Below are 12,154 nucleotides of genomic sequence, written 5' to 3'. Positions count from 1 at the left end.
GCATAATAATCTCCAGCTCCACCCATGTTGTTGCAAATGACAGAATCTCATTTTTTTAATGGTTGAATAATACTCCATTGTGTATATATACCACATTTTCTTTATCCATTCATCTGTTGATGGACACTTAGGTTGCTTCCAAATCTTAGCTATTGTATACAGTGCTACAACAAATATAAGAGTGCAGATATCTCTTCAATACACAGATTTCCTTTCTTTTGGATATATATCCAGCAGTGGTATTGCTAGATCATATGATAGCTCAATTTTTAGTTTTTGGGGGAACCTGCAAACTGTTCTCCACAGTGGTTGTATTAATTTACATTCCCAACAACGATGTGTAACGGTTCCCTTTTCTCCACATCCTCATCAGCATTTGTTATAACCTGTGTTTGGATATAAGCCATTTTAACTGTGATGAGATGATATCTCACTGTAGTTTTGATTTGCATTTCTCTGATGTTGAGCACCTTTTCGTAAACCTGTTTGACATTTCCATGTCTTGTTTTGAGAAATGTCTACTCAAATCTTTTGCCCATTTTTCAGTCGATTATACCTTTTCCTATCAAGTCATTTGAGCTCTTCATATATGCTGGTTATTAATCCCTTGTCAGGTGTGTAGTTTGCCAGTATTTTCTACCCTTCTGTGTACTCTCACTTTACTTTGCTGATAATATCCTTTGCTGTGCCACCTCAGCCTTCTCAGTAGCTGAAACTACAAACATGTGCCACCATGCCCAGCTGGTTCTATATTTTTAAGAAGTCCTTCTCTCAAAAAAACATACTGAGGTATTTAAAGATGAAATAATATCATTATTTAAAATATACTAAAGTACACTGAGAATGGGAGGTGATACAGATAAAACAAGACTGGCTATATGTTGATAATTGTTGAAGCTGGAGGACAGGTACATGGGATTTCATTGTACTACTCTTTCTCCTTCTGCAAATGTTGAAAATCTTCTATAATAAAAAGTATTTTTTTTAAATTTGGATTTCTTGGGAGGCCAAGGTGGGAGGATCCCTTGAGCCCAGGAGTTCAAGATCAGCCTGGGCAACATGGTGAAACCCCATCTCTACTGAAAATATAAAAATTAGCTGGGCTTGGTGGCATGCACCTGTGGTTCCAGATACTTGGGAGGCTGAGGTAGGAGGATGGATTGAGCCTGGAAGTTTGAGGCTGCAGTGAGTCCTGGTTGCACCACTGTAACAGAGCCAGACCCTACCTCAAAAGAAAAAATATATATATAGATTTCAAATACATGTTAATTATCCTTGCCATAATCCATCATATAGTACTAATCTAGAATGATCCATCCCATTTAAATCATTAAAAATTATATTTAAAAAACATAAGTTCATAGATATTTTAGCAAGATCACTGTACTACTTATTTGTAATAAAGAAAAATTTACAAGAAATGCTTGATTCACTATAAAATACAATCACACATGAGTAATTTAATTAATATAATAATTGTAAAACACAAAAGACCACCTATTTTACAGTGATTTGCTCAAGCTGCATAATACACATAATGCAATGTTGCTTTGAAGAGAAATAAAATGTTGTGACCTATTATCAACACTGACCAAATTTAATCCTAAAGATCCAGTGAGTAGATAATTCGTACTGTGAACAAAAGGAATAAGATTACTCTGCTTACCCTCAATATGGTTATAGGAAGAAAGTATAAAAGAAGACAGATGTATTTAGATAATTAGATTAACTAAAATCACAACTTAGTAGATACAGAATTTCTAAACCTAGAGAATTGTTCTGTCCGTTAATTTAATCCAGCGCATGTAATAGAAGCTTACAGAGTTTACCAATATGTGTCTACACTACAGTGAGATATCATCTCATCACAGTTAAAATGGCTTATATCCAAACACAGGTTATAACAAATGCTGATGAGGATGTGGAGAAAAGGGAACCGTTACACATCGTTGTTGGGAATGTAAATTAATACAACCACTGTGGAGAACAGTTTGCAGGTTCCCCCAAAAACTAAAAATTGAGCTATCATATGATCTAGCAATATGTGTCTATAAGTATTTATTATAGTTTAAGCTTTAAGAGGCAATATGTTAAAAATATTTTAAAAATCAGAATGGTCTCTCCTCTCTGTCTACAAATAAATAGCCTGTTGTTTCTCCTTCATCTTAGTCAAGCCTTTCCTGTCTGGTTTCTATTTGACCTAGAGGGAGAGTTGCTCTGTAGTTTTTAATATCCTCCTATCTCTTCCTCACGCTGATTTTTCTCTTTCCTCCTTAACATTTGCCTTACCTCACTAACAATAAATAGACTACAATCATCCAGAATTCTTAGATTAAAAAATTCAAAGTTTTCAGAAATAGATGAAGATTTCCCAAAATGAGTCTGCTATTATATCAGCCCTTTTATAAATAAAGAGCTTCTGATATATACTTAGAGAATAAATTCCTCTATACTCACAAGATTTCCTATTTTTCTGGATGATTATACTTTGGCTACATGCTAAAAGCAGAGTGTGTATAGTATAGGAAATAGATCTAAATTAATACCATCCACAATAGTGGACCTGAAGCTCGCTTTCTTTAAAAAGCTTCTAAGTCACCTATAAGCTCTGGTCATTGCCTCTCCATAAAAATGGAGTAACAGACAAGAAGCTACAGATGCTACTTGTAGGTTTTTATTGATAGCCAATTAAAATCAAGAATCTTTCCTTTCTGAAGTATTCTTCTAGAAAAGAAGATTCAAAAAGCCTAGTTCATAAATAGCTGTGACTCTATCTTATTTATATTTCAACTAATTACATACGTGGAAAAGTATACTATTCCCCACTCTTAAAGAGGGAATATATGAAATACTCTCTTTTCTCTCTTAAATAATACACGGCCAGGCATGGTAGCTCATACATATAACCCCAGTACTTTGAGAGGCCAAGGAGGAAGAATTGCTTGAGCCCAAGAGTTTAAGATCAGCCTGGACAACATGGCAAGGCTCTTAAAAAAAAAAAAAAAAAAAAAAAAAAGGGGGAGACAGAAAGAGAAAGAGAAAGAAAAGAATATACATTACACAATCAAAAAGTTTCAAACTAAACTGAGTTTAAATATATTTTTTACAATGAAGCTTGATAGGCAATCAGCTCCCTGTTCTTTTCCTTCAAGATTTCACTGTGTTAACCCTGAAAAGAATAACCCTGACCTTCAAGATGTACCCAGAGTACTTGCCTTTCTAGCCTTCTCCATGATTCTGTAACTAGTGCTTCAACTAACGGGTCGAAGTCCTCACCAACAAACCTTAATAAAAAAGAAAGAAAGAATCCTCCATATATACTCATTTTTAAATCATCAAAAACATATGCAGTAAGAATTATAATGCAGAAGTGAACCTCCAGTTATCTTCCTCTTATATGGGCAGTCCTTATTTCTGGTCCACTTTTATTTCACGATTCTGTTTTCTAGGTAAAGTCTAATAAACATTTATACTTTATCCCTCTCACCCTTTTATCTGCTCATTTCAATATGCATGCCACTGACCAATGATAATGTTCAACAAAAAGTACCTATAATATGTCTTACTTTGTTTTGATTTAAATATTTGTGGCTAGGTGTGGTGGCTCACACCTGTAATCGCAGCACTTTGAGAGGCTGAAGTGAGTGAACACTTCAGGAGTTCGAGACCAGCCTGGGCAAGATGGTAAAACCCCATCTCTACTAAAAATACAAAAATTAGCTGGGTGTGATGGCATGTGCCTGTAATTCCAACTACTCAGGAGGCTAAGGCAGGAGAATCGCTTGAACCCCAGAGGTAGAGGTTGCAGTGGGCCGAGATTACACTGTACTTCAGCCTGGGTGGCAGAGTGAGACACCATCTCACAGATAAATAAATAAAATACATAAATAAAATTAAACAGCCAATAGTCACCAATCACCTTATTCATAAAGATTTAAGCATTCCCTTCAAGTACCTCAGAGAAAAAAACTTTGTAACCAGGGAAGACCACCAAAAAACATGGAATCAGGCTGGGCGTGGTGGCTCACACCTATAATCCTAGCACTTTGGGAGGTCGAGGTGGGTGAATCACCTAAGGTCTGGAGTTCAAAACCACCCTGACCAACGAGGTGAAACCCCATCTCTATATAAAAAAAAAAAAAGAAAAGTAAAACAAAAAAAACACAACATGGAATCATCCTTTTTTCGTTTAACATCAATCCCCAATATAAGCTTTAAGCCCCTCTCCTACAAATGCTAATTCTCTAACAAAAACAACTTCCATCTCTAATTTATGTAATGCTAATGTTTAGATCCATTTAAATAACTCCCGATGGTTGGGTCATCATGTGAGAAAACTGCTGTTTTTCACCAATAAAACTAATATACAGATTAGTTATAACTTTTGTGTGTTTTGCATCCTTGTACAACTGTTGAATCCTTCATTTAGGGAACCCAGTTCTTTTGAAGGCTTGATTTCCTTGCAAACAACACATTTCTTTTTATGTTTTTTCCTTTTTTCTCTTCATTTTTTTCTTTATAAATCCCACAACTGGAATGTAGTATTTCTTAACACTTAACTTTATCTCTGAGTTTTTCCTTTGACACCAAGGAAGCCCTTTTTTATGTAACACCTATCAAGAATCCATATAATTTGTACAACATTGTTATCAAATATAAATGAATCTACAAAATCATTTTATTTCCTTTTCCTTTTTTTAAAGAGATATTATTGAGAAACAACCTATTATACTAATAGCCCCTAGAAAACATATCTGCCATCCATTTAATTACAAGAACCACATTGCAAATAGGTTATTACAATTTTATAATTTACTAATTGCTGATTGTTATTAGGCATTAATCTTTTTTTTTTTTTTTGGTGCCGTGACTCAGATTTTTTTTTTTTTTTTTTTTTTTTAAGACAGAGTGTCCCTCTGTCGCTCAGGCTGGAGTACTGTGGCATGATCTTGGTTCACTGCAACCTCCATCTCCTGGATTCAAGAGATTCTCCTGCCTCAGCCTCCCGAGTAGCTGGGATTACTGGATGCTCACCAACACGCCCAGCTAATTTTTATACTTTTAGTAGAAATGGGGTTTTACAATGTTGGCCAGGCTGGTCTTGAACTCCTGACCTCAGGTGATCCACCAACCTCAACCTTCCAAAGTACTGGGATTACAAGCATGAGCCACCACGCCTGGCCAGTTAATCTTAAATCTAATTTACCTACTATATCCTCATGCGCAGCCAACCAGATTTTTACAAAATTCCACAATAATCTAGTTTCAAATATCCGAAGTTATTCATTTCCGCTTTCATGATTGGTTATATTCTGATTTTTACAACTGTAATAAAACTAATAGGTATCAAAGAATATCATCCAAACATCTATAAAATATTAGACTATCAGGAAAACAACCAGGAAAAAATTATTTTTCATTTTAAAGAGACTTTTAGAAAATTAAAATATAAACTATATAATCATTTCCATAAAATATAAGAGTAAATTACTTACTGTTGTGTGATGTATAACACATTCACCAGGGTATCGTCATTCATTAATTTGTATTTATTCATAGCTAAATTATGAAGAGTAAGAAATTGAGGATGGTCTCTGACATACTCCACATTTTTTACCAGGCTGGTCTTCTGCTTTTGAAGCTTCCAAAGCATATTAAATGCACATCCCACTTGCTGTTCTGAAAGTATGGCTTTGTTTCTTTCAATAAAATCAAATATTTGCTCCTCATCTGTACACTTATTCATCTGAATAATTAGTGGTTCACAACCGATGGGTCGAGAATGAAACACTCTCCAGGAGAATGGACAAACAGCTCTTAGACGAAACATGTTTGTAACCAATCAGTCTAGGAAAACATGTGTTTTTTCATTTACATCACAAATTTTCTAGGGAAACAAAACCATCTGCAAAGTCTCAAGTGCAATAAGCAGGGATACAAAGAACTGTTTTTCCTTCGCGTATTTTGCTTGCATTACAAGGACTGTAAACCCATTCCAATGTACGGCTTCTATAAAAGAATTAGTTTGACATTGTTATGCTTACATCATTAATATCAAAATAATTCCAAAATTCAAATTAAAGTAATATGTTTTATCTGCATTAACTAAATACTTTTTCTTAGTTTAAACCAGATAGCAGAATTTGATCCAAAAATAAATGTCCAAAAAAGGGCTTCTTTCTGCACCCCATTTTAAAAGTGTTTTAAGTCTCACATTCACATAAATTTTTCAAATTTACCACAAAAGGGAAAAAAAAGTCCACAAACTCAAGCTGTCTTTTTGAAAAATCGGAAAATTATTTAAAATAATTACCTTTAAAGTTTCTAAAAAGTATAGGCTTTAATTCAGAGCTATTTTTTTTTTTTAAGTTTTCAGATGTATGATCTCTGGTTCATTTGCTTTCAGGATAATTTCTTGCTTCTTTTTCTTTTCTTTCTTTTTTTTTTTTGAGACGGAGTTTCGCTCTTGTTACCCAGGCTGGAGTGCAATGGCGCAATCTTGGCTCACCGCAACCTCCACCTCCTGGGTTCAGGCAATTCTCCTGCCTCAGCCTCCTGAGTAACTGGGATTACAGGCACGCGCCACCGTGCCCAGTTAATTTTTTGTATTTTTAGTAGAGACAGGGTTTCACCATGTTGACCAGGATGGTCTCGATCTCTTGACCTTGTGATCCACCCGCCTCGGCCTCCCAAAGTGCGGGGATTACAGGTTTGAGCCACCGCGCCCAGCTCTTGCTTCTTTTTCTTGTGCCCTTGAAGAGCTCAAATAATTCCTTCCTGAGGAAAAAAAAATTAAAAATAAATAAATAAAAGAAGTCATACAATTTAATTATTACAGACCTTGGTTTTAACCAATAAACGAGACAATTAAAGCACCAATCAAGAAATACTAAGAAATTAAATAATGTTTCAAGCCATGCTGAAGCAATGTAAGAACTAAGGATAATTATGAAAAAGAATCATGTTTTTAAAATGTGCTATAAATGTTTACATTTATAATTGAGTAGCAATGGTTAGAAAAGTGAGGACTAGGCTGGACGCGGTGGCTCACGCCTGTAATCCCAGCACTTTGGAAGGCCAAGGCGGGCAGATCACAAGGTCAGAAGTTTGAGATCAGCCTGACCAACATGGTGAAACCCCATCTCTACTAAAATACAAAAAAAAAAAAAAATTAGCCGGACGTAGTGGCCCGCGCCTGTAATCCCAGCTACTCAGGAGGCTGAGAGAGAAGAATCACTTGAACCCAGGAGGCGGAGGTTGCAGTGAGCCAAGATCGCGCCACTGCACTCCAGCCTGGGCGACAAAGCGAGACTCTGTCTCAAAAAAAAAAAAGAAAGAAAAAGAAGAAGAAGAAAAAGAAAAAGAAAAGCGAGGACTAAAGTCATATAATCTAATACTTCTGCAACATGTTCATTTACAAAGAACGTTTGAAACACATTATCTCATTAAATTCCCTCAAGTAACCTTCCAGGTAGATATTATTTCCATTTTACAGATAAGGAAAAATAGGTTCAAAAGGTTTTAAAAATTGTTCTAGTACCAGTGAAGCTGGGACTACAACCCAGTTCTTTCAACCTTAAAGCCTCATTACACCAACAAATCAACACTGTATCACTAAAAGTCCGCTTCAGACCCCTTTCTATGGCTATGCCAAACTTTCTGTTCACAAGAAAAAACGACACGACAGTACAGGCTATTTTGTAGCAAGCAGTACAGCATCCTGACCCAGGCTGACCTGGGTCACACACCCGCACAAGAAAATCCTGCACAATCAAAGGTATCCTCAAGATACTATCCATCCATTGAGCTGCTCCAAGTGGAGGCAGCTCAATGGTTAGCATAGAAAGATGTCGAGTCCCAAGCATTGTCCCGTCTGAATGACCTTGAGGAAGGAACTTAACTACAGGAGAGACCTCGGGACTCTTACGGGGAGTATCCTCTGCGCCGGGCATACAGGAGAGCTGAACAAATGAGTGAATGAACGTGGTCTCAGCCCTGCCCAAGATCATAGGCACCTCAGAGAACCCAGTATCCGGAAGGGAGCCTCTGTATCTCAACCGAACCCTATGTCCCCAGTTCAAAAACCTGCTGGGTGAGAAAAGAAAAACTGCCGCCGCGACCCAGTCCCGACTGACCAGCAAGGTTGTCTCTCAGCGCGCCGTAACTTTTCTGGAGGATCCTGGGGTTATGAAAGCTCATTAAGTCAAGGTTATTCCTTGTCCCAACATGGAACGCAACAGGCTCGGTTGTCTCGCCCAACCCTCATATCCCAGGGTTTACTGCCTTTCCTCGGGAGACATCACATTTCCCACGGTAGAGCTTGCCCCCAAACCAGGAAAAAATGTCGGGTGAGGGTAGCATGCACTGCGGAAGTCACGCACTACATATCCCAGGGGGCGCCGCGACGAGGTAGGTGAAATAGACGTCCCTCACGTATTTTGGGGGGAATTCTGGGCATTGTAGTTCCTCATTCCGGGACGCTCTAGCGCAGTACATGGCTTAAGATGTTGAAGAAGATACAGGTCGTTTAGGTGATTCTCTACTATGCGAGGTTTTTCTCCTAGTCCTTGGAGGACTACTACTTTTATAATACACACAAAAATATATATAGGAAAATGAAATTTAAAAATGTAAACATAGAAAAGGCACGTATGGATTTTTATCATTTTTAGCATATATGAAATAACTGTCAAGTAGCTTTGAAACTATGCAAACTCGCCGGACGCGGTGGCTCACGACAATAATCCCAGCACTTTGGGAGGCTGAGGCGAGTGGATCACGGAGTCAAGAGATCGAGACCATCCTGGTCAACATGGTGAAACCCCGTCTCTACTAAAAAGGCAAAAATTAGCTGGGTGTGGTGGCATTCGCCTGTAGTCCCAGCGACTCGGGAGGCTGAGGCAGGAGAATTGCTTGAACCCAGGAGGCGGAGGTTGCAGAGAGCCAAGATCGCGCCATTGCACTCCAGCTGGGTAACAAGAGCGAAACACTGTCTCAAAAAGAAAAAAAAAAAGAAAGTATGCAAACTCTTACTCTCAATTTCTGCACTTATGTCGTGGATAGGTACCAGTTTTCAGACCATATTTAAAAAAAATTACCATGGTACTTGAATAGTCACAAGATTTGACACTTAAAAAAAAAAAAAACACTAATAAATAACCAAAATGGAATGCTTACCAAATTTACAAGAGACATAATGTTCAGCTGAGAATCACTTCAACAAAGTAAGGCTCTAAAGGTACCAGACAAACTGATACTTGTTGGAATACCCTGTGCCAATTTCTTATTGTGTGGGTTACAGAGGAGGCTCTGTGTTTATGTGGTCAGGGTTCTTGTCATAAAACCAATTTTAGCGCAGTTTGCGTTTCTTTTCTTTTTTGAGACAGGGTCTCACTCTGTCTCCCAGAACAGAGTACAGTGGTACAATCTCAGCTCACTAGAACCTCCGCCTCTTGGGTATAAGTGATTCTTCTGCCTCAGCCTCCCAAGTAGCTGGGACTACAGGTGTAAGTCTTCATGCTTGGCTAAGATTTTGTAGTTTGGGTAGAGACAGGGTTTCCCCATGGTGCCCAGGATGGTCTCAAACTTCTAGGCTCAAGCCATCTACCCACCTCAGCCTTCTGAAGTGCTTAGGATTACAGCCATGAGCCACTTTACCTGGCCTAAAATTTCAATAGTTCTGACAGTGTATGCAAGATGCTGAGGAATGCCCTCCCTTGGAAGAAAATTAAAACTTGAAGATTTCCTTCTAGAATTTTCAGTAACCAATATATATTTATTCTGACATTTCTGAAAACAGAGCAAAATAAAATTGAATAGGGGCTGGCATACATCTAATATATCAGGTTTACTTTATGACTGACTAGTCTTAATACTCCTAGATTTGCTGGCGTATAAACAGCAGAATATTTTAAATTTGTTAAAGTAGAATAAAGGAAAAATTAGAGTCAAAAGAGAATACATTTTTTGTCTAGTGTCAGGAACCTTCAATTAACCATGAAGACATAGGGAATGGTTAAGCCGTCAAAACTAGTTTTCTGTTGTTGCTGTTTTCGTTTTTGTTCTATATGGAATCTTGGTCTGTTACCCAGGCTGGAGTGCAGTGGCTCAATCTCGGCACACTGCTACCTCCACTTCCTGGGTTCAAGCAATTTTCCTGTCCCAGCCTAGCTGGGACTACAGGCACATGCCACCATGCCCAGCTAATTTTTGTAATTTTAGTAGAGATGGGGGGTTTCACCATGTTGGCCAGGCTAGTCTCAAACTCCTGACCTCAGGTGATCCCCCTGCCTTGGCCTCCCAAAGTGCTGGGATTACAGGCGTGAGCCACGGCACCTGGCCTGATTGGAATTCTTCCTTGGAAACTTAATTGGTCATTTGAGTTCCTTTCTCACTAGCCTGCTAAGACATAGACATGGTTCTGGGTCATAAAAAAAATTTAACTTTCATTTCAAGTCTTGTAAACTTTCCTAGCTTTCATAGGTTGCCAATATTTATATTGCGGGATTTAGTCTGCTTCACTTTTTGGTTCGGAGATGAACATTTACTCATAAAAAAATTGTTTCCCTTGGCCGGGAGCAGTGGCTCACGCCTGTAATCCCAGCACTTTGGGAGACTGAGGCAGGCAGATCACGAGGTCAGCAGTTCAAGACCAGCCTGGCCAATATGGTGAAATCTCATGTCTACTAAAAATATGAAAAATTAGCCGGGCATGGTGGCACATGCCTGTAATCCCAACTACTCTGTAGGCCAAGGCAGCAGAATTGCTTGAACCCAGGAGGCGGAGGTTGTAGACAGCAGAGATCACACCATTGCACTCTAGCCTGGGCAACAGAGCAAGACTCCTCCTTAAAAAAAAAAAAAATGGTTTCTCTCAACCAAAAGCCATGGTTTTGAGATCTAATACCAATGATACCCTCGCGAGTTTTACTGCTCTTCCTCTCAAGTTTTTTTCTCAGTTATAGGTACATCCAATCCCATGGCTTGCTTGGTGATTTGTAGCATCTCTGCAATGCACCAAAGGGTATTTTTTTCCCATCATCTCTGGATTGCAAATTATAGCCCCCAGTGTGTGGAAATAGCCACTTGCTTCTTTATATCTGTAGTGCAATTACAAGAACAATAGGTTCAGGACTTATTCCTATGTTTTCCAGGTCTTCTAGACTTAGCCATGATATTGGTTTACTTTATCAACTTCATCATCCTAAGAGGCCACAAAGTAGGCAGTTAGAAAGCAGCAACAGCACATCCACATCTCTGTGAGTAGCACCAAAGAGGGTGCACCCTGAAAATTGTCGCTGTAGCCAAGCAATAAAAATTACACCACAATACATTTTAATGTGAAATAAATTCAACTCCTATTAATCTGTGCTACCTTCATCTTAGCTTTTAATATTGGCATTAATATCTACATCAGCCAGGACAGGCACGGTGGCTCATGCCTGTAATCCTAGCATGTTGGTAGGCCGAGGCTCAGGAGTTCAGAACCAGCCTGGCCAACATGGTGAAATCCTGTCTCTACTAAAAAATACCGAAAAACAATTAGCCGATGTGGTGACACATGCCTGTAATCCCAGCTACTCGGGAGGCTGAGACAGGAAAATCACTTGAACCCAGGAGGCGGAGATTGCAGTGAACCAAGATTGCACTCCAGCCTGGGCAACACAGCAAGACATTGTCTAAAAAAAAAAAAAAATTACATCAGTCAAACATGATCCTCAGTCAAAAATATGACATTAACAAAAAGCACTTGGCACATAACAGATGATTGAAAAATGTCTGCCCTCCCCAGCCCCCATTTTTTTCTAAAATCTCAGCTGTGGGCAAGACACAGTAGCTCATGCCTGTAATCCCAGCACTTTGGGAGGCCGAGATGGGTGGATCATGAGTCAGGAGTTCAAGAGCAGCCTGGCCAACATGGTAAAATCCCATCTCTAGAAAACAAAAAACAAAACAAAAAAAGAAACTCAGCTGTGGTAAATACTTAGTTGTCCCCCCATCCACCCTTCAGGGGGTGGGGTGTAAAGAACACTTAATATAAACAAGAGACCCCCCCCAAAAAAAAGCTCCTTATGTACTTGCCTACCCCCCACGTTTGCAGCTCCAAAGGAAAAGCTGCTCTACTCAGTTTTGTTTTCCCACCAGTGAGGCAAGC

General features: G+C 38.7%; 1 protein-coding gene across 6 annotated transcripts in view; it reads right to left on the bottom strand.

Annotated features, from left to right (window-relative positions):
• FASTKD1 (FAST kinase domains 1) overlaps nucleotides 1–8,382 on the bottom strand; it is a 49,055-nt gene extending 40,673 nt beyond the window's left edge. For 3 of the 6 annotated variants that reach the window (XM_078327438.1, XM_078327440.1, XM_078327441.1), the window contains exons 1-3: nucleotides 8,136–8,382; nucleotides 5,496–6,777; nucleotides 3,216–3,284 (exon numbers count right to left, since the gene is read on the bottom strand). In XM_078327438.1, the coding sequence (XP_078183564.1) occupies nucleotides 3,216–3,284; nucleotides 5,496–5,830 (404 nt within the window). In that variant the 5' untranslated portion in view covers nucleotides 5,831–6,777; nucleotides 8,136–8,382. Of the gene's footprint in view, nucleotides 1–3,215; nucleotides 3,285–5,495; nucleotides 6,778–7,927; nucleotides 8,056–8,135 lie in introns of those variants that run through there. The other 3 variants (XM_017973416.4, XM_054257561.2, XM_078327439.1) reach the window with 3 other exon arrangements.
• Nucleotides 8,383–12,154: the final 3,772 nt, after the last annotated feature.

The sequence above is a fragment of the Callithrix jacchus genome, chromosome 6 (genome assembly GCF_049354715.1).
Source record: "Callithrix jacchus isolate 240 chromosome 6, calJac240_pri, whole genome shotgun sequence".
Taxonomy (NCBI): domain Eukaryota; kingdom Metazoa; phylum Chordata; class Mammalia; order Primates; family Cebidae; genus Callithrix; species Callithrix jacchus.
This window is presented reverse-complemented; position numbering and strand designations above follow the sequence as displayed.